We start from the raw sequence: 23,830 nt of genomic DNA on the forward strand, positions 1-23,830 counted from the left end.
ACCTTCCTTAATGACATAGTACCACCATTACTGTTACCGCACCAGGTCCTACACAACTACAACAGCCAGCCACGGAGGGAGGGTGTGTGTGTGTGTCCGCGGGGGGGGTTATGGGGGCAGATGGGGTTCTTACCCCCCTGTAATCAGTCTGCTGATGTGTTTAAGCCCCTCATATGCTTTCTGCCCTGCATCTCATATAGACTACTTAAACCCCCCCCCACCCACCCAATCACTCCCGGCCACTGGGGTGGCTCATCATGTGTGTGTGACCACCAGCCGTTTAATTACAACTAGCAGAAATGCAGAATTTAAATAAATAAATAAACAGACAAACAGCCCAATAAACTAATACCTATATTCAGATGAGGAGGTTGGAGGTGACTGGACACACACGGAGGCACATGCAAACACAACTACACACACTTTGTGAGCAACCACACACACACACACACCCACACACACTTCATGAATACCACTACTCTAGTGCCACTACCCTCTTCAAAGAGTCTTACCTTAGGGGAGGAGAAGGCCAGATCTCGCCCCACCACAGCTGCCACGGCACTGGGTCCACTGGGCATGAATCTCTCCCTCTCTGCCCCCTCCCTGGAGGTGTTGGGGGCCGAGGGGCTGGGGCCTGGAGGTCTGGGAGGTAGCGGGGCTCTCCTCTTCTGGTTACTGAAGTCTGGAGAGGGGCCCCCGGAGGGCCGGGATGGGCTGGAGGTCCGGGGCTCGTAGAACGGGTTGGATCTGAAGGAGAGAGGGAGACGGAGGGGGGAAGGCGGAGTGAGGGAGGGGAGAGACGGAGATGGAGGGGGGAAGACGGCGTGAGGGAGGGGAGAGACGGAGATGGAGGGGGGAGACGAAGTGAGGGAGGGGAGAGACAGAGTGAGGGGCGAGAGGGAGAGAGGGAAGGGGAGAGAGGGAGACGGAGGGGGGAAGACGGAGTGAGGGAGGGGAGAGACGGAGATGGAGGGGGGAAGACGGAGTGAGGGAGGGGAGAGACGGAGATGGAGGGGGGAAGACAGAGTGAGGGAGGGGAGAGACGGAGATGGAGGGGGGAAGACAGAGTGAGGGAGGGGAGAGACGGAGTGAGGGGGGAGAGGGGGAGAGGGAAAGGGATGGGGAGTGAGGGGGGAGGGAGAGAGGGAAAGGGATGGGGAGTGAGAGGGGAGGGAGAGAGGGAAGGGGAGAGAGGGAGTGAGGGAAAGGGATAGGAAGTGAGGGAGGGGAGAGGGAGTGAGGGAGGGGAGAGGGAAAGAAAGAGGGAGAGGAGAGAGATATGGCATATCAAAAGATTGCATCATAATGTAATTTTACAGGCATTGTATAACTTTACATCCTCTAAAACGCTTCTGTTTTTTGTTAAATGTAATTTATTTCACTTTTATTTAACCAGGTGGGCCAGTTGAGAACACTTTTATTTAACCAGGTAGGCCAGTTGAGAACACTTTTATTTAACCAGGTGGGCCAGTTGAGAACACTTTTATTTAACCAGGTAGGCCAGTTGAGAACACTTTTATTTAACCAGGTAGGCCAGTTGAGAACACTTTTATTTAACCAGGTAGGCCAGTTGAGAACACTTTTATTTAACCAGGTAGGCCAGTTGAGAACACTTTTATTTAACCAGGTGGGCCAGTTGAGAACAAGTTCTCATTTACAACTGCGACTTGGTCAAGATAAAGCAAAGCAAAGCAGTGCAAAAACAACAACACAGAGTTACACCTGGAATAAACAAACGTACAGTCAATAACACTTCACTGTACTTTACTTAGGAACACACATTCAACACTAAAATAGCTGACCAGGTAACTCAGAGCTACAACACGGTTAGCATTACTGGCTAACATTACCACAGAGCCACAACACGGCTAGCAGTACCTCAGAACCACAACACGGCTAGCAGTATCTCAGAACCACAACACGGCTAGCAGTACCTCAGAACCACAACACGGCTAGCAGTACCTCAGAACCACAACACGGCTAGCAGTATCTCAGAACCACAACACGGCTAGCAGTACCTCAGAACCACAACACGGCTAGCAGTATCTCAGAACCACAACACGGCTAGCAGTACCACAGAGCCACAACACGGCTAGCAGTACCTCAGAACCACAACACGGCTAGCAGTACCAAACCAGCCACAACACGGCTAGCAGTACCTCAGAACCACAACACGGCTAGCAGTACCTCAGAACCACAACACGGCTAGCAGTACCAAACCAGCCACAACACGGCTAGCAGTACCTCAGAACCACAACACGGCTAGCAGTACCAAACCAGCCACAACACGGCTAGCAGTACCTCAGAACCACAACACGGCTAGCAGTACCTCAGAACCACAACACGGCTAGTATTACCTCAGAACCACACATGGCTAGCAGTACCTCAGAACCACAACACGGCTAGCAGTACCTCAGAACCACACGGCTAGTATTACCTCAGAACCACACATGGCTAGTAGTAAGTAAAAAGTACACACACAACGTTGAGTTAAACGGATGGTTGGGTAACACAGGACACAGGTGCTCTGAGGTCAGCTCTGAGTGACCTCATATCCCAACTGCCATGCTGGGCACTGACAGACACACACACACACACAGGATCTTATCAATACACAGGTCAGCCAGCCCCCGCAGGGTTGAAACGGACTACACCGCTCCACGTCACTCATTCAACACTCACCACTCACACACAGCCAGAGACCTAGGGGAAGGGGGGAAGGGGGGGGTTGGCTAGGTATATCAGGCTGAAAGAAACAGACAAGTTCAGTGTGTATCTAACCCCGGCCAAGAGAACGGAGGAGAAAGGAGGATAGAGAAGCAGAGCCATAGAGGCTGTGGCATTCATCTTTGACAGACCTGCCTTGGCTAAAAGACATGTGAAAAGACCCAGGCTGCAGTCCAATCGTGTCATTTTTACTCCCCCTCAGCCCAGCCACTTTCCCTCAGGGTATCCCTGTCGAAACCGGATGCAGTATGATTGCCATCTTAAGTGGCGGTCCAATTCACAAACCTTACACACCCCCCCCCCCCCCCCCCCCCCTGCCCTCGATTTAGCTCAAGGGAGCAAGTGAACTACTTTGATCACTCGCAGGCTTGTTATGACCCACAATTCAATGCAAACTGCAGTCACGTGTCAAACGAAGTGCCACGAAGTGTCCGATTCAATCAAGACGACTGCATCTGTCGGCATGTGAGAGATAAGTACTACTCTTGCATGCTAGCTAGCTAACAAAATACATATAGACAACATTCATTTTAGAGGTGGCAAAGGAAAATATGATGTTCAAAGTGTCTCAGACTCATAGTGAGGATCCTATAAATGAAGCTAAACACATTTTTGGGGCGGAATTTAAAAATATATTGGAACAAATAACCAAAGCTAACTAGCCAGCTGTGGGTAACTATAGCTTACGACCTGAGAAGAGCGCCATGTTAGCTTGCGAGGTGCATAAATAGCTTTAGGTTGGTTATTAGGCACAAGTTCAGAACTTTCCAAGAAGGACGTTGCCTATCAGATCATCACGGTCTCTAGCATAGACAGGAGAATATGAAGGTACACTAAGATGTGACAATGTAAAACTTCATTGAAGGGCGGTGCACGGTCGTGGCCAAAAGTTTTGAGAATGACACAAATATGAATTTTCACAAAGTCTACTGCCTCAGTTTGTATGATGGCAATTTGCATATACTCCAGTATGTTATGAAGAGTGATCAGATGAATTGCAATTAATGGCAAAGTCCCTTTTTGCCATGCAAATGAACTGAATCCCCCAAAAACATTTCCACTGCATTTCAGCCCTGCCACAAAAGGACCAGCTGACATGTCAGTGATTATCTCGTTAACACAGGTGTGAGTGTTGATGAGGACAAGGCTGGAGATCACTGTCATGCTGATTGAGTTCGAATAACAGAAGGAGGGTGGTGCTTAGAATCATTGTTCTTCCTCTGTCAACCATGGTTACCTGCAAGGAAACACGTGCCGTCATCATTGCTTTGCACAAAAAGGGCTTCACAGGCAAAAGGATATTGCTGCCAGTAAGATTGCACCTAAAATCGACCATTTATCGGATCATCAAGAACTTCAAGGAGAGCGGTACAATTGTTGTAAAGAAGGCTTCAGGGCGCCCAAGAAAGTCCAGAAAGCGCCAGGACCAGCTCTTAAAGTTGATTCAGCTGCGGGATCGGGGCACCATCAGTACAGAGCTTGCTCAGGAATGGCAGCAGGCAGGTGTGAGTGCATCTGCACGCACAGTGAGGCGAAGACCTTTGGAGGATGGCCGGGTGTCAAGAAGGGCAGCAAAGAAGCCACTTCTCTCCAGGAAAAACATCAGGGACAGACTGATATTCTGCAAAAGGTAAAGAGAATGGACTGCTGAGGACTGGGTTAAAGTCACTTTCTCTGATGAATCCCCTTTGCGATTTTTGGGGCATCCATAAAACAGCTTGTCCGGAGAAGACAAGGTGAGCGCTACCATCAGTCCTGTGTCATGCCAACAGTAAAGCATCCTGAGACCATTCATGTGTGGGGTTGCTTCTCAGCCAAGAGAGTGGGCTCACTCACAATTTTGTCTAAGAACACAGCCATGAATAAAGAATGGTACCAACACATCCTCTGAGAGCAACTTCTCCTAACCATCCAGGAACAGTTGGTGACAAAGGGGGTTGAGAGGAGGAATGTTAGCCAGGGGGTTGAGAGGAGGAATGTTAGTGAGGGGGTTGGGAGGAGGATTGTTAGTGAGGGGGTTGAGAGGAGGAATGTTTGAGGGGGTTGGGAGGAGGAATGTTAGTGAGGGGGTTGGGAGGAGGAATGTTAGCCAGGGGGTTGAGAGGAGGAATGTTTGAGGGGGTTGAGAGGAGGAATGTTAGCCAGGGGTTTGGGAGGAGTAATGTTAGCAAGGGGGTTGAGATGAGGAATGTTTGAGAGGGTTGAGAGGAGGAATGTTAGCCAGGGGGTTGGGAGGAGGAATGTTAGCCAGGGGGTTGGGAGGAGGAATGTTAGCCAGGGGGTTGGGAGGAGGAATGTTAGCGAGGGGGTTGAGAGGAGGAATGTTAGTGAGGGGGTTGGGAGGAGGAATGTTAGTTAGGGGGTTGGGAGGAGGAATGTTAGTCAGGGGGTTGGGAGGAGGAATGTTACTCAGGGGGTTGGGAGGAGGAATGTTAGTCAGGGGGTTGGGAGGAGGAATGTTAGTGAGGGGGTTGGGAGGAGGAATGTTTGAGGGGGTTGAGAGGAGGAATGTTAGCAAGGGGGTTGGGAGGAGTAATGTTAGTGAGGGGGTTGAGATGAGGAATGTTTGAGGGGGTTGAGAGGAGGAATGTTAGCCAGGGGGTTGGGAGGAGTAATGTTAGCCAGGGGGTTGGGAGGAGGAATGTTAGCCAGGGGGTTGGGAGGAGGAATGTTAGCCAGGGGGTTGGGAGGAGGAATGTTAGCCAGGGGGTTGGGAGGAGGAATGTTAGTGAGTGGGTTGGGAGGAGGAATGTTAGTGAGGGGTTTGGGAGGAGGAATGTTAGTCAGGGGGTTGGGAGGAGGAATGTTAGTCAGGGGGTTGGGAGGAGGAATGTTAGTCAGGGGGTTGGGAGGAGGAATGTTAGTGAGGGGGTTGGGAGGAGGAATGTTTGAGGGGGTTGAGAGGAGGAATGTTAGCCAGGGGGTTGGGAGGAGTAATGTTAGCCAGGGGGTTGGGAGGAGGAATGTTAGCCAGGGGGTTGGGAGGAGGAATGTTAGCCAGGGGGTTGGGAGGAGGAATGTTAGCCAGGGGGTTGGGAGGAGGAATGTTAGTGAGTGGGTTGGGAGGAGGAATGTTAGTGAGGGGTTTGGGAGGAGGAATGTTAGTGAGGGGGTTGGGAGGAGGAATGTTAGTCAGGGGGTTGGGAGGAGGAATGTTAGTCAGGGGGTTGGGAGGAGGAATGTTAGTCAGGGGGTTGGGAGGAGGAATGTTAGTCAGGGGGTTGGGAGGAGGAATGTTAGTGAGGGGGTTGGGAGGAGGATTGTTAGTGAGGGGGTTGAGAGGAGGAATGTTAGCCAGGGGGTTGAGAGGAGGATTGTTAGCCAGGGGGTTGGGAGGAAGAATGTTAGTGAGGGGGCTGATTTGAGGAATGTTAGCGAGGGGGTTGATTTGAGGAATGTTAGCGAGGGCGTTGAGAGGAGGAATGTTAGCGAGGGGGTTGAGAGGAGGAATGTTAGTGAGGGGGTTGATTTGAGGAATGTTAGCGAGGTGGTTGATTTGAGGAATGTTAGCGAGGGGGTTGATTTGAGGAATGTTAGCGAGGGGGTTGAGAGGAGGAATGTTAGTGAGGGGGTTGAGAGGAGGAATGTTAGCGAGGTAGTTGAGAGGAGGAATGTTAGTCACGGGGTTGAGTATTCTAGGGTTTTGACAAAGTTAAAGGGTCACCATAGGAAATATCCCCTCAACCCAAACTGTATTATATCCAAGTTAATTTAGAGTTTACCCAAGAGAACTGTACCCCACCTCCACAACTCACCAAAATGGAAGGTTTAACTAATTGTAAATTGCTGTTCGACAAGGAGTCATGAGGCAGTATTTTGTAGTGAGAGGGGGTGAAGAGGGATGGAGGACAGAGGTGAGGGGGATAGAGGGGGGATAGAGGGGGCAGACAAGCAGAAAGAATGCAGGGAACAACCGAGTCCTTGTTTCTGAAAGAGCTCCCAAGTCACTCTGTGTCTTAGAGTTGGGGGGCCTTGTGTAACTCGCACAAGGTTACACACACACATATACAGACACACACACACACACACACACACACACACATATACACACACACACGAAGACAAACACAGATACACATATACACACGAAGACAAACACAGATACACACACCAGGGTTTCTGTTAGCTGGCAATTGACTGCTTTTGTCCTTTTTTGTTGCCGATAAATAAAACTGTTGCCGGGCAGAAATGACAAGGAGAAAAAAAATAATCCCATAGTTGTTTTATTAATCTGACGGAAATACATTTGACCGTCATGCTTATCGGTCTAAAGGGTAATTTGCATAATTTAGCGGAATTAAATTGGCCTGTGTGTATTTTCATTGGTCATCGCGTATCTTATTTATCCAACACAACTATCACACGCGCACAGCATTCAGAGACTATTTTGAGAGGGATTTCTCCTGCATCTCCTCGGCTGGTTGCTGCCGGAGTAAAACATGCTTTTAATAAACCCATTCATTGCGCCAAAATGCTAAATGCAATCACGTGTTAAACACAGTTTTGGTGCACGATTAAAAATAGCTATTTTTATTTCTCAACTGGTAGTTGAAGCGCGCCTCCCATTCACCATTCAGGTGCAGGCGACAGGCTGTGAGCGCTTCTTTCACCCGTTTACAATGTGAGCCGGAGGCAGCGTGCACTCTGAAAATACTTCATTGTTTGAAACCTGAATGTTTTATTTCATATTATGAAGCATGTCTAACCTTGCTCCATAAGGAGCCTGTAGCCAAAATCTGACCGTGGAAACGTGGAGGCAAATATTTTATAAAGAGTTCCTAGGGCGGCGCGTGAGTTTCAAGTTTGGCGACGCTTCAAATGTATCTTATCATTTCTTCCGTTCCGCGTGTCAGTTCTGATTTTCATATGCGCATTTTCGTGTTTAATGTCAATAATAACCTTATCGTTTCTCAAAATCATTATCACGTGGTTAATCCTAAAAATGCTACAAATCTAAAAAGTTAAAATCACCAGCCTCTGTCACATGGATGCATTGATACACTGTGATCCAGCCTCTGTTACATGGATGCATTGATACACTGTGATCCAGCCTCTGTCACATGGATGCATTGATACACTGTGATCCAGCCTCTGTTACATGGATGCATTGATACACTGTGATCCAGCCTCTGTCACATGGATGCATTGATACACTGTGATCCAGCCTCTGTTACATGGATGCATTGATACACTGTGATCCAGCCTCTGTTACATGGATGCATTGATACACTGTGATCCAGCCTCTGTCACATGGATGCATTGATACACTGTGATCCAGCCTCTGTTACATGGATGCATTGATACACTGTGATCCAGCCTCTGTCACATGGATGCATTGATACACTGTGATCCAGCCTCTGTTACATGGATGCATTGATACACTGTCATCCAGCCTCTGTTACATGGATGCACTGATACACTGTGATCCAGCCTCTGTCACATGGACACATTGATTCACTGTGATCCAGCCTCTGTCACATGGATGCATTGATACACTGTGATCCATTGGCGACTAATGAAATTAGCACATGGAACTCACAGCCTATAGGTCAATGCTGCAGTAGGACTATAACTGCCCTCGCTCTTTCACACAGAGGATTGGTGATTAGGGGGGAAGATTGGTGGAAAGATTTTAAAATAATTTATTGTGAGGAACTGTAGATTTAATATATTATAATTCGCATTGGATGTGAAACAAACACACTTTCCTACATTTCCGGGCAGGAGGCCAGGTACTTCTCTACTGGCTCAGGCATGCGTGTTCTTCCTCAACATTATCAGGCCAGGTACTTCTCTACTGGCTCAGGCATGCGTGTGCTTCCTCAACATTATCAGGCCAGGTACTTCTCTACGGGCTCAGGCATGCGTGTGCTTCCTCAACATTATCAGGCCAGGTACTTCTCTACTGGCTCAGGCATGCGTGTGCTTCCTCAACATTATCAGGCCAGGTACTTCTCTACGGGCTCAGGCATGCGTGTTCTTCCTCAACATTATCAGGCCAGGTACTTCTCTACTGGCTCAGGCATGCGTGTGCTTCCTCAACATTATCAGGCCAGGTACTTCTCTACGGGCTCAGGCATGCGTGTGCTTCCTCAACATTATCAGGCCAGGTACTTCTCTACTGGCTCAGGCATGCGTGTGCTTCCTCAACATTATCAGGCCAGGTACTTCTCTACGGGCTCAGGCATGCGTGTTCTTCCTCAACATTATCAGGCCAGGTACTTCTCTACGGGCTCAGGGATGCGTGTGCTTCCTCAACATTATCGGGCCAGGTACTTCTCTACGGGCTCAGGCATGCGTGTTCTTCCTCAACATTATCAGGCCAGGTACTTCTCTACGGGCTCAGGGATGCGTGTGCTTCCTCAACATTATCAGGCCAGGTACTTCTCTACGGGCTCAGGCATGCGTGTTCTTCCTCAACATTATCAGGCCAGGTACTTCTCTACGGGCTCAGGCATGCGTGTTCTTCCTCAACATTATCGGGACAGGTACTTCTCTACGGGCTCAGGCATGCGTGTTCTTCCTCAACATTATCAGGCCAGGTACTTCTCTACGGGCTCAGGGATGCGTGTGCTTCCTCAACATTATCAGGCCAGGTACTTCTCTACGGGCTCAGGCATGCGTGTTCTTCCTCAACATTATCGGGACAGGTACTTCTCTACGGGCTCAGGCATGCGTGTTCTTCCTCAACATTATCAGGCCAGGTACTTCTCTACGGGCTCAGGCATGCGTGTGCTTCCTCAACATTATCAGGCCAGGTACATCTCTACGGGCTCAGGCATGCATGTTCTTCCTCAACATTATCAGGCCAGGTACTTCTCTACGGGCTCAGGCATGCGTGTTCTTCCTCAACATTATCAGGCCAGGTACTTCTCTACTGGCTCAGGCATGCGTGTTCTTCCTCAACATTATCAGGCCAGGTACTTCTCTACGGGCTCAGGCATGCGTGTTCTTCCTCAACATTATCAGGCCAGGTACTTCTCTACGGGCTCAGGCATGCGTGTTCTTCCTCAACATTATCGGGACAGAGAGAGCAGACATGTACCCGTTCCCTCACATGGAGCACTCCAAACAAAAGACGATGAAAAAGTACAAATCTAAAAAAAATAATGTTTATTAAATGATTAAATGATCCTAAACTTGTTTCTCACAAAGTGTAACAAGTTGTGAACTCCGAGAATGAGAACTGTAAATGACTGTAATTAATACATGCATTTACATAAAATGAAGTAACCAAATGATGGGGATTAATGGTACATTTACTACTGGTGACATATGTAATGGAGAATGAATACAAATAAACAATAAAAAGGCAAACAATTCACACAATGAAACAATGAATGAACGGTCGGGAGACAGCTGAGCCATTCTGGAGAGAGACTGGCCTATATCTTCACCATTTTAAATTATACACCACACATTATCTTCACACTGACAGACGCAACTCAATAAGTCAGCTAGATCTGTGACCACGCACACGCTGCCCAAATTGAGAGCTTCCGAAATAGGCATAGGCCAACGGGCTTGTGATCTGAAACTAGAGGTCGACCGATTAATCGGAATGGCCGATTAATTAGGGCCGATTTCAAGTTTTCATAACAATTGGAAATCGGTATTTTTGGGCGCTGATTTCCGATTATAAAATTTTTTTTTTTTAAAAATGTTTTTATAACTTTTATTTAACCTGGCAAGTCTTATTTTCAATAATGGCCTAGGAACAGTGGGTTAACTGCCTTGTTCAGGGGAACAGTGGGTTAACTGCCTTTTTCAGGGGAACAGTGGGTTAACTGCCTTGTTCAGGGGAACAGTGGGTTAACTGCCTTGTTCAGGGGAACAGTGGGTTAACTGCCTTGTTCAGGGGAACAGTGGGTTAACTGCCTTGTTCAGGGGAACAGTGGGTTAACTGCCTTGTTCAGGGGAACAGTGGGTTAACTGCCTTGTTCAGGGGCAGAACGACAGATTTTCACCTTGTCAGCTCAGGGGTTCCAATCTTGCAACCTCACAGTTAACTAGTCCAACGCTCTAACCATTGCACTCCACGAGGAGCCTGCCTGTTACGCGAATGCAGTAGAAGCCAAGGTAAATTGCTAGCTAGCATTAAACTTATCTCATAAAAATCAATCAATCATAATCACTAGTTATAACTACTAATCCAGTTTAGCAGGAAATATTAACCAGGTGAAATTGTGTCACTACTCTTGCGCTCATTGCACGCAGAGTCAGGGTATATGCAACAGTTTGGGCTGCCTGGCTCATTGCGAACTAATTTGCCACAATTTTACGTAAGTATGACATACATTGAAGGTGGTGCAAACAAAATGGAGAGAGAGAGAAATAGTCCTATAATTCCTATAATAACTACAACATAAAACCTCTTACCTGGGAATATTGAAGTCTCATGTTAAAAGGAACCACCAGCTTTCATATGTTCTCATGTTCTGAGCAAGGAACTCAAACGTTAGCTTTTTTACATGGCACACATTACTTTCTTCTCCCACACTTTGTTTTTACATTATTTAAACCAAATTGAACATGTTTCATTATTTATTTGAGGCTAAATTGATTTTATTGATGTTTTATATTAAGTTAAAATAAGTGTTATTCAGTATTGTTGTAATCGTCATTATTACACATTTTAAAAATATATATATATTTTTAAATCGGCCGATTAATCGGTATCGGCTTTTTTGGTCCTCCAATAATCGGTATCGGCGTTAAAAATCATAATCGGTCGACCTCTATCTGAAACTCTCCACAGCTATTTCCATTAAAAGAAGCTCATGATTCTCCATTCCTCTGTGGCTCATTAGAGCTTCCTGGTCGTTTTGAAGGTGCTCTGTTTAGAATGTTGTTTTCCCACCAATTGCATTTTGGCAAATGTTTGAAAACTCAGTTTGATTGGCTGCTTCATTACATGAGTTGAATGCTCTGTTCAGATGAATTACCGTCATCTAAATGTGATTGGCTGTTGTTCCGAGCACTGTGAGGGAACGGCCTCATGGCTTATGCACCCAATGAGAGTGGCCCAATGAGAGTGACCCAATGAGAGTGGCCCAATGAGAGTGACCCAATGAGAGTGGCCCAATGAGAGTGGCCCAATGAGAGTGGCCCAATGAGAGTGACCCAATGAGAGTGACCCAATGAGAGTGGCCCAATGAGAGTGGCCCAATGAGAGTGACCCAATACATATATATGGGTCCAGTGCATTTCTCAAATGGCTGTTAAATTAAAATCTTCCCATTTTCCTAACAGAAACCTTGACACACACTAGAGAACAAATTCACTTTATGACATCATCCCCAAATCTCCTCTCTTTACCCCCCCCCCCCCCCCCACATCCCCCCTGTAACTCACTCATCCAGTTGGTCCTCTGGTGGTGGGTTGGTGTCAGCATACAGGTACTTGCTCATATCCACCGGCCTGACCCCCTTCCTCCCCCTGGGTTTGGGAGCCTCCGGCTGCTGGACCTGGGGCCCCTGGGGGTCGGGGTCTGGGACTAGGTCTGGGTCCTGGTCGGGCTCGTCAAACGGGTTGTACTCTGTGTGCGAGTGTGTGTTGACTTCGTCCTCGTCGAAGGGGTTGGAGGGTTCCTGGACATAGTAGGCCTCTGGGTCCTGTCGGAGGGTGAGGGAGGGGGGCAGGGAAGGGGGTCCTGTGACAGAGAGAAAGGGCGAGAGAGAGATGGGTCAATATTATCTTAGCTGTCTGCCTGTCTGTCAGTATTCTGCTTTACTGAGAGAATACATAAACACACAGGCTTCACAATGCTACGTGACATTTCTTGACATCTCGACAGCAACCAAAGGGTAACATTTAGTTTGCCAGGCACTTTATAAACAACCTCAGAACAATAAAATACATCTTTCAACAACTATGTCAATAAACTTGGATTGAAAACACAATATAAAATATAAATATAATATAGGATAATAAATCAGTCTTTGATGTCGACCCCATAATAATGTACACCTACATTATGTGGACACCCCTGTCCCAATGCATAGTGCCAACTGTAAAGTTTGGTGGAGGAGGTATAATGTACACTGACATTATGTGGACACCCCTGTCCCAATGCATAGTGCCAACTGTAAAGTTTGGTGGAGGAGGTATAATGTACACTGACATTATGTGGACACCCCTGTCCCAATGCATAGTGCCAACTGTAAAGTTTGGTGGAGGAGGTATAATGTACACTGACATTATGTGGACACCCCTGTCCCAATGCATAGTGCCAACTGTAAAGTTTGGTGGATGAGGAATAATGGTCTGGGACTGTTTTTCATGGTCCGGACCCTTTAGTTCCAGAGAAGGGAAATTTTAACCTCACAGCATACAATGACATTCTAGACCATTCTGTGCTTCCAACTTTGTGGCAACAGTTTGGGGAAGGACATTCCCTGTTTCAACATGACAATGCCCCTGTGCACAAAGTGAGGTCCATGCAGAAATGGTTTGTCGAGATGGGTGTGGAAAAACTTGACTGGCCTGCACAGAGCCCTGACCTCAACCCCATCAAACACCTTTTGGGATGAATTGGAACGCTGACTGCGAGCCAGGCCTAATCGCCCAACATCACTAATGCTTGTGGTTGATTGGAAGTAAGTCCCTGCAGCAATGTTCCAACATCTAGTGGAAAGCCTTCCCAGAAGAGTGCAGGCTGTTATAGCAGCAAAGGGGGGCACAACTCCATATTAATGCCTATGATTTTGGAATGAGATGTTCAACGAGCAGGTGTCCACATGCTTTTGGCCATGCAGTGTAAATCAAACTGCTAAAACCCCTAGTCCCTTATAGACAGGTAGACATACAGTACAGAGAGAGAGAGAGAGAGAGAGAGACAGAACAGGTAGATAGAGGTCAAAGGTCAAACCTACCATCATCATCATCATCACCGAACGGGTTGAAGTGATTGGTGTGTTCCAGGTGGGAGGGGTCATCAACATCATCAGCCAGATCTTCGAAGGGATTGGAGCAGAGGGCAGGGGGCGTGTCCTGATCCTCCTCCAGGAAGTTCAGCTTACTGATCAGCTCTGTCGCCATGGGAACCAAAACAATGCAGGAACGAAAGAACAAATTTAACAAAACAAAAACAAACAAAAAAAAGGAAGGAAAATAGTTCAAACTAGCGGAAGAAAACGAGATGAAACATCCTCACAACCAAAAACCCTGATGAAAGAGTCAAAATGAAGACAAACATACAGAAATTAAAGAGTACAACAAAAATCTGCACTTTGGAGTGAACCAGTCGAGTTCATTTGGTTTCCAGAAGTATTCCTTCCTTCTGGTAAAAGGTGACTGGTTAATGCCTGTCCATCTCTGTCCAGCTTCACTACAGTTGGAGTCCAGCGGGGCAATTCAGCAGAGATTGATGGAACCGGGTTGCCATGAGAAACCACTAGTGCAGGCTGGGAGTTGCTACAAGAGATTCATCTTCTTCCTCATCAAGACAACAAAGCCTGTCTAGGTTGTGTGTTTGTGTGTGTCCGTGACTCAACAGTGTGTGAGAAACAAAATGCTAACTGTGTGTGCTTCTGAATGTGGTATGTGAGCGTGAGAAAGTCTATTGCCAGAGTGAGTGAGATGATGAGCGAGTGTGGTGTGTGTGTGTGTGTGTGTGTGTGTGTGTGTGTGTGAGTGTGTGTGAGAGAGAGAGAGAGAGAGTGTGGGAGAGCGTGTGTGAATACGTAGTGAAGTGGTAGTAGCTGATAAGGTGTGGTATTGCTCCTGCTGCATTCTGGGCCATATTAGGCCATCATTGTCACAAGTGGCAGCAGCATTGTGTGTGTGTGTGTTGTTTTCTCTATGGTGACAAAGCAACACCATAAACGAGGAATATGACTGATCATTGGTTCACTACAAATTGCAGACAAAAGGGGGAGATTCAGGGTTCGGGGGCTTGGACACCAGGAGGGCAAACTGAAAAGGACAGAAAACCAGCCAATGAAAACCAACCAATGTACTAAACGTAATCAGAAGTGCAACACGAGAACACCAGACAACACGACTACATCACCAATGGTACAGAGAGGGAGAGAGAGAGAGCTAGGGCAGGAGAGAGAGAGAGCTAGAGCAGGAGAGAGAGAGAGAACTAGGGCAGTAGAAGGAGAGAGAGCTAGGGCAGAAGAGAGAGCTAGAGCAGGAGAGAGAGCTAGGGCAGGAGAGAGAGCTAGGGAAGTAGACAGAGAACTATGGCAGAAGAGAGAGAGGGAACTAGGGCAGTAGAAAGAGAGAGAGCTAGGGCAGTAGAAAGAGAGAGAGCTAGGGCAGGAGAGAGAGCTAGGGCAGTAGACAGAGAGAACTAGGGCAAAAGAGAGAGCGAGAGCTAGGGCAGTAGAGAGAGAGGGAACTAGTGCAGTAGAAAGAGAGAGAGTTAGGGCAGTAGAAAGAGAGAGAGCTAGGGCCGTAGAGAGAGAGAGAGCTAGGGCAGAAGAGAGAGTGAGAACTAGGGCAGTAGAAAGAGAGAGCTAGGGCAGTAGAAAGAGAGAGCTAGGGCAGTAGAAAGAGAGAGAGCTAGGGCAGTAGAGAGAGAGCTAGGGCAGTAGGAAGAGAGCTAGGGCAGTAGAAAGAGAGAGAGCTAGGGCAGTAGAAAGAGAGAGAGCTAGGGCAGTAGAAAGAGAGAGAGCTAGGGCAGTAGAGAGAGAGAGCTAGGGCAGTAGAAAGAGAGAGAGCTAGGGCAGGAGAGAGAACTAGGGCAGTAGACAGAGAGAACTAGGGCAGTAGACAGAGAGAACTAGGGCAGAAGAGAGAGCGAGAACTAGGGCAGTAGAAAGAGAGAGCTAGGGCAGTAGAAAGAGAGAGAGCTAGGGCAGTAGAGAGAGAGCTAGGGCAGTAGAGAGAGAGCTAGGGCAGTAGAGAGAACTAGGGCAGTAGAAAGAGAGAGAGCTAGGGCTGGAGAGAGAGCTAGGGCAATAGAAATAGAGAGATCTAGGGCAGGAGAGAGAGCTTGGGCAGTAGAAAGAGAGAGAGCTAGGGCAGTAGAGAGAACTAGGGCAGTAGAAAGAGAGAGCGCTAGGGCTGGAGAGAGAGCTAGGGCAGTAGACAGAGAACTAGGGCAGTAGAAAGAGAGAGCGCTAGGGCTGGAGAGAGATCTAGGGCAGTAGACAGAGAACTAGGGCAGTAGAAAGAGAGAGAGCTAGGGCAGGAGAGAGAGAGAGCTAGGGCAGTAGACAGAGAGAACTAGGGCATTAGAAAGAGAGAGAGCTAGGGCAGTAGAGAGAGAGCTAGGGCAGGAGAGAGAGAGCTAGGGCAGTAGAGAGAGAGAGCTAGGGCAGTAGAGAGAGAGAGCTAGGGCAGTAGAGAGAGAGAGCTAGGGCAGTAGAGAGAGAGAGCTAGGGCAGTAGAGAGAGAGCTAGGGCAGTAGAGAGAGAGAGCTAGGGCAGTAGAGAGAGAGAGCTAGGGCAGTAGAGAGAGAGAGCTAGGGCACTAGAAAGAGAGAGAGTTTGGGCAGTAGAAAGAGAGAGCTAGGGCAGTAGAGAGAGAGCTAGGGCAGTAGAGAGAGAGAGAGCTAGGGCAGTAGAGAGAGAGAGAGCTAGGGCAGTAGAGAGAGAGAGCTAGGGCAGTAGAGAGAGAGAGAGCTAGGGCAGTAGAGAGAGAGAGAGCTAGGGCAGTAGCGAGAGAGAGAGAGCTAGGGCAGTAGAGAGAGAGAGAGCTAGGGCAGTAGAGAGAGAGAGAGAGCTAGGGCAGTAGAGAGAGAGAGAGCTAGGGCAGTAGAGCGAGAGCTAGGGCAGGAGAGAGAGAGAGAGCTAGGGCAGTAGAGAGAGAGAGCTAGGGCAGTAGAGAGAGAGAGCTAGGGCAGTAGAGAGAGAGAGAGAGCTAGGGCAGTAGAGAGAGAGAGAGAGCTAGGGCAGTAGAGAGAGAGCTAGGGCAGTAGAGAGAGAGAGAGCTAGGGCAGTAGAGAGAGAGAGCTAGGGCAGTAGAGAGAGAGCTAGGGCAGTAGAGAGAGAGAGCTAGGGCAGTAGAGAGAGAGAGCTAGGGCAGTAGAGAGAGAGAGCTAGGGCAGTAGAGAGAGAGCTATGGCAGTAGAGAGAGAGAGAGAGCTAGGGCAGTAGAGAGAGAAACGAGAGTTAGAAAGAACAAGACAAAACAGGACAGAACAACAGAACGACAGAACGAGTGAGAAAGAAAAAGGAAAAGGTTGAAAGTTGAAAACAGAAAGACCTTGGGAGGGAGACCGAGCGCTGCTTGGCCTTTTACTAGCCAGCTTTAGGAAGTAGTCCTCAGGGTCTCCGGCTAAGCAGCTGAGAGCATTGAGCTGGTTTACCATCTCTGAAAACAACCAGGCCAGAGAGCAGGAAGGGAGGAGAGCAGGAAGGGAGGAGAGCAGGAAGGGAGGAGAGCAGTGAGCAGAGAGAGAACATACAATACACACATATATTCAGAGGTTATATGTGTGTTAGGTAGTAGAATATCATATATGTTGAAGCCTAAGAGAGTACATATATTCAGAGGTTATATGTGTGTTAGGTAGTAGAATATCATATATGTTGAAGCCTAAGAGAGTACATATATTCAGAGGTTGGTTATATGTGTGTTAGGTAGTAGAATATCATATATGTTGAAGCCTAAGAGAGTACATATATTCAGAGGTTATATGTGTGTTAGGTAGTAGAATATCATATATGTTGAAGCCTAAGAGAGTACATATATTCAGAGGTGTTATATGTGTGTTAGCATTTACATTAATGTGGTACCTAAGAGAGCACATATACAAGTAACTGTCAAAATAAAGGAAACACCAACATAGTGTCTTAACAGGGCGTTGGGCCACCAGGAGCCAGAACAGCCTCAACGTGCCTTGGCATTAGACTCTACAAGCGTCTGGAACTATAGAGGAATGGCAACACCATTATTCCACGAGGAATTACATCATGTGGTGTTTTGCCAAATGGTGTTGGAGAACACCGTCTCAGGCGGCGCCCCAGAATCTCCTACAAGTGTTCAATTTGGGTTGAGATCTGGTGACTTGGACGGCCATGGCATTTAGTCAACAGCGTTTTCATGCTCTTCAAACCATTCAGTGACCACTCGCGTCCTGTGGATGGGGGCGTTGTCATCCTATGGGGACATAGCCAAGATAGACAAAATAATGACCTGCTCAGCATTTTTATACATAATGGGATGTTAATTGATTAATTAACTCAGGAACCACACCTGTGCGGAAGCACCCGTTTTCAATATACTTTGTATCCCTTATAGTGTTTCCATTCTTTTGGCAGTTACCTGTATATGACAGAACATAGTTGTGTTAGCTTTGGTAGCAACGCTGGGGCTTAGAGACAACATATATTCACAGACCCGTGTGTGTGTGTGTGTGTGTGTGTGTGTGTGTGTGTGTGTGTGTTAGATAGCACATATATGTAGAAGGCAAGAGAGCACATATATTCACAGACTCGTGTGTGTGTGTGTGTGTGTGTGTGTGTGTGTGTGTGTGTGTGTGTTAGAGAGCACATATATGTGGAAGGCAAGAGAGCACATATGTTCACAGACTCGTGTGTGTGTGTGTGTGTGTGTGTGTGTGTGTGTGTGTTAGATAGCACATATATGTAGAAGGCAAGAGAGCACATATATTCACAGACTCGTGTGTGTGTGTGTGTGTGTGTGTGTGTGTGTGTGTGTTAGAGAGCACATATATGTGGAAGGCAAGAGAGCACATATATTCACAGACTCGTGTGTGTGTGTGTGTGTGTGTGTGTGTGTGTGTGTGTGTGTGTGTGTGTGTGTGTGTTAGAGAGCACATATGTTCACAGACTCGTGTGTGTGTGTGTGTGTGTGTGTGTGTGTGTGTGTGCGTGTGTGTGTTTGATATTGAATATACCTAGCCATATGTAGAAGGGAGCACATATATATTCACCAAGTCATTGTTAGCACATACTGTACATGTTAAGAATAAGAGAATGCATCGACACTAATAAAACCCTGTTTACTTTGCCTTGCTAGCACAGCTAATACACACGTCTATAAAAACACTACAAGCAACAACTTCCACGGTTTCACTGAGTTAAAGGTCATATAAGGGAATCAGTCAACTGATATGAATTCAATAGGCCCTAATCTATGGATTTCACATGACTGGGCAGGGGGGCGCAGCCAATCAGAATGAGGTTTTTCCCCCACAAAAGGGATTTATTACAGGGAGAAACACCCCTCAGTTTCATCAGTTGTCCGGGTGGCTGGTCTCAGACGATCCTGCTGAGGTGAAGAAGCCGGATGTGGAGGTCCTGGGCTGGCGTGGTTACACGTGGTCTGTGGTCGTAAGGCCGGTTGGACATACTTCCAAATTCTCTAAAACAACGTTGGAGGCGGCTTATGGTAGAAAAATGAACATTCAATTCTCTGGTAACAGCTCTGGTGGACATTCCTACAGTCAGCATGCCAACTGTACGCTCCAGCAAAACTTGAGACATTGTGTTCTGTGACAAAACAGCATATTTTTTTAGAGTGGCCTTTTATTGCCCCCAGCACAAGGTGCACCTATGCAATGATAAGGCTGTTTAATCAGCTTCTTGATATGCCACACGTCAGGCGGATTAATTATCTTGGCAAATGAGAAACGCTCACTAACAGGATTGCAAACAAATTTGTGCACAAAATAAAGAGAAATAAGCTTTTTGTGCGTATGGAACATTTCTGGGATCTTTTATTTCAACTCATGAAACATGGGACGAACAATTTGTTGCGTTTCTATTTTTATTCAGCACATTTGTAAAGTCTAAAAGCACACATACATTCATAGACAGTAGCGGCATCTGCAGGGGGGACTAGATATATAGTGCTTTCATTTCTAAACCAGATATACAATAATTTATTCTTAGCTGACTTACCTAGTTAAATAAAGGTTACATTTAAATAAATAAAAATATATACACTACTGGTGAAAAGTAGCCAAAAGCATTCCAGGTGAAGCTGGTTGAGAGAATGCCAAGAGCGTGCAAAGCTGTCATGAAGGCAAAGGGTGGCTATTTGAAGAATCTGAAATATAACATATATTTTAGATTTGGTTAACACTTTTTTGGTTACTACAGGATTCAATATGTGTTATTTCATAGTTTTGATGTCTTGACTATTATTCTACAATGTAGAAAATTGTAAAAAATACAGAAAAACCATTGAATGAGTAGGTGTTCTAAAACCTTGGACCGGTAGTGTAAATGAAAATAACCTTCTTTAAAAAGACGACATTCTGTACTGTCCAATCATATGAATAATTTGATCTCAAAACCAAAATGCTGCACTGTCCAAAGTGTATATTTGCTGACAACTGCAGCTACCAACTAGCATCTATAGTTAGTCATGCTAGCACTATGCTACTGCATCTGCCACTACAAATGACTAGCTAGGCTAACTAGCATCTATAGTTAGTCATGCTAGCACTATGCTACCGCATCTGCCACTACAAATGACTAGCTAGGCTAACTAGCATCTATAGTTAGTCATGCTAGCACTATGCTACCACATCTGCCACTACAAATGACTAGCTAGGCTAACTAGCATCTATAGTTAGTCATGCTAGCACTATGCTACCGCATCTGCAGCTACAAATGACTAGCTAGGCTAACTAGCATCTATAGTTAGTCATGCTAGCACTATGCTACCGCATCTGCCGCTACAAATTATTAGCTAGGCTAACTAGCATCTATAGTTAGTCATACTAGCACTATGCTACCGCATCTATTACTAGCTAGGCTAGCTAGCATCCTGGAACTGATCTAGGTTGAAAATACCCAGGTTAGAATAAAAATAATTCCACAAGAAAGCTTTTTAATTTTTTTTTCATATTAATGGGACTAGCGCCGATACTAACTAGCATCGCTGGACCCATTGTTTAGAATTCTTCAGCATTTTTGCAAAGAGTTGTGGGATACTACAATCCTCTTGTCTTAACCTTTGATATGTACAACCTAGGGACTAAGGCAGTGTTTCCCAAACTCAGTCCTCGGGAAGGCCCCTAACATGACACAGCTGATTCTAATAATTTAAGCTTGATGATTAGTTGATTATTTGAATCAGCTGTGTAGTGTTAGGGGCTAAAACCAAAACCTGCACCCCTTGGTGTCCCCAGGACCGAGTTTGGGAAACGCTGGACTAAGGGAATGACAATGAGGGTTGACTACAGATAGTACAACCGCCACTATGACAAAGACTTACGCCCGTATGCATATGACCAGTGGCGCGCAGCTATAGGCACCCAATGTATATTTATGTACGTTGTGCGGAGAGGAAGAGGAAGAGGAGAAACACACAGTTTAATGTAAAGAGCCTACGCTTTGTGAAGTCAGTGCAAGCAAAGCTGAACACAGCAGCTCCCATTCATTAGTCACAGTGTGATCTGGAGTATAAACGGATAGATGGAGGGTTGGAGGGAGAGAGGGATGGAGAGAGAGGGAGAGGGATGAGAGAGAGAGAGGGATGGAGGGAGAGAGAGAGAGGGATGGAGAGAGAGAGAGAGAGGGGTGGAGGGAGAGAGAGGGAGAGAGAGAGAGGGATGGAGAGAGAGAGAGAGAGAAGGATGGAGGGAGAGAGAGAGGGATGGAGAGAGAGAGAGAGAGGGGTGGAGGGAGAGAGAGGGAGAGAGAGAGAGGGAGAGAGAGAGAGGGATGGAGAGAGAGAGAAGGATGGAGAGAGAGAGAGAGAGATGGGGAGAGAGAGAGAGAGAGATGGGGAGAGAGAGATGGGGGGAGAGAGAGAGGGATGGAGAGAGAGAGGGAGATGGATGGAGAGAGGGAGCTGGATGGAGAGAGGGAGCGCACAGAAGAGAACGTGTGATGGAAAAAATAAAAAGTCATGGAAAAAACTGCAACACCCATAAATATAAACACATCCCATACACCCATAAACACATCCCATACACCCATAAACACATCCCATACACCCATAAACACATCCCATACACCCATAAACACATCCCATACACCCATAAACACATCCCATACACCCATAAACATAAACACATCCCATACACCCATAAACATAAACACATCCCATACACCCATAAACACATCCCATACACCCATAAACACATCCCATACACCCATAAACACATCCCATACACACATAAACATAAACACATCCCATACACACATAAACATAAACACATCCCATACACCCATAAACATAAACACATCCCATACACCCATAAACATAAACACATCCCATACACCCATAAACACATCCCATACACCCATAAACACATCCCATACACACATAAACATAAACACATCCCATACACACATAAACATAAACACATCCCATACACCCATAAACATAAACACATCCCATACACCCATAAACATAAACACATCCCATACACACATAAACATAAACACATCCCATACACCCATAAACATAAACACATCCCATACACCCATAAACATAAACACATCCCATACACCCATAAACACATCCCATACACACATACACATAAACACATCCCATACACCCATAAACATAAACACATCCCATACACACATAAACATAAACACATCCCATACACCCATAAACATAAACACATCGCATACACACATCCCATACACCCATAAACATAAACACATCCCATACACCCATAAACATAAACACATCCCATACACCCATAAACATAAACACATCGCATACACACATCCCATACACCCATAAACATAAACACATCCCATACACCCATAAACATAAACACATCCCATACACCCATAAACACATCCCATACACCCATAAACATAAACACATCCCATACACCCATAAACACATCCCATACACCCATAAACATAAACACATCCCATACACCCATAAACACATCCCATACACACATGCCATAAACACATCCCATAAACACATCCCATACACACATAAACATTAACACATCCCATACACCCAAACACAAACACATGCCATAAACACATCCCATACACCCATAAACATAAACACATCCCATACACACATCCCATACACACATGCCATAAACACATCCCATACACACATAAACATTAACACATCCCATACACCCAAACACATCCCATAAACACATTCCATACACCCATAAACATTAACACATCCCATACACCCATAAACAGGAACACATCCCATACACCCAAACACACGAACACATCCCATACACCCATAATGCCACAACACAACCATGTGGCCACAACAACACCATGTGGCCACAACAACACCATGTGGCCACAACAACACCATGTGGCTACAACAACACCATGTGGCTACAACACCACCATGTGGCTACAACACCACCATGTGGCTACAACACCACCATGTGGCCACAACACCACCATGTGGCCACAACACCATCATGTGGCCACAACACCAACACCATGTGGCCACAACAACACCATGTGGCCACAACAACACCATGTGGCCACAACAACACCATGTGGCTACAATAACACCATGTGGCTACAACGCCATGTGGCCACAACACCACCATGTGGCCACAACATGCCCACGTGGTACTACATGCCCACGTGGTCTTCTGATGACAAAACGCTCTTTAAAAATACCCTTATGGAAGCAGGAAGTCTCACGGAGGTCAGACGACCTTTTACAATGGAGGGTGAGATTTGCTGCATTTCGTCTGTGATCTCAGCAGCTTCTTCTGGCCTCCTTAACAAATAGAGGTGTGTGTGTGTAACCTCTCACCTGTGATCTTAGCAGCCTTCTCCTCCTGGTTGGCCCTGTTCTCCTCATTCTCCTCGTCCTCCTCCTCAAAGTCATCCAGGTTGCCGATATCAGCCTGCTTCATACTCATCAGGCTGGCCAGGCTCTGCATGTCCTCGTCACTGAGACAAACACAGACAGACAGACAGACAGACAGACAGACAGACAGACAGACAGACAGACAGACAGACAGAGACAGATACAGATACAGATACACAGACAGACAGATACACAGACAGACAGACAGACAGACAGACAGACAGACAGACAGACAGACAGACAGACAGAGACAGACAGACAGACAGACAGATTTTATTTGTGACAAATCTAACAAAGAGAAACCACAACATACAGCCATGTTGTAAAGGCCAACATCGCTCTCTCTCTCTCATAGCAGACAACCATCTCACAGGGGAGAGAGGACGATCTCACACCTACTGTA

At 46.6% G+C, this 23,830-nt stretch overlaps 1 protein-coding gene across 1 annotated transcript in view; it reads right to left on the bottom strand.

Annotated features, from left to right (window-relative positions):
• Positions 1-23,830, bottom strand: part of LOC139409794 (EH domain binding protein 1) — a 388,012-nt gene that overhangs the window by 212,653 nt on the left and 151,529 nt on the right. The window contains exons 7-11 of the mRNA XM_071155208.1: positions 23,371-23,510; positions 16,885-16,992; positions 13,602-13,757; positions 12,082-12,379; positions 513-747 (exon numbers count right to left, since the gene is read on the bottom strand). Of these exons, the coding sequence (XP_071011309.1) occupies positions 513-747; positions 12,082-12,379; positions 13,602-13,757; positions 16,885-16,992; positions 23,371-23,510 (937 nt within the window). The remainder of the gene's footprint in view (positions 1-512; positions 748-12,081; positions 12,380-13,601; positions 13,758-16,884; positions 16,993-23,370; positions 23,511-23,830) is intronic.

Source organism: Oncorhynchus clarkii, chromosome 1, assembly GCF_045791955.1.
Source record: "Oncorhynchus clarkii lewisi isolate Uvic-CL-2024 chromosome 1, UVic_Ocla_1.0, whole genome shotgun sequence".
Lineage (NCBI taxonomy): Eukaryota > Metazoa > Chordata > Actinopteri > Salmoniformes > Salmonidae > Oncorhynchus > Oncorhynchus clarkii.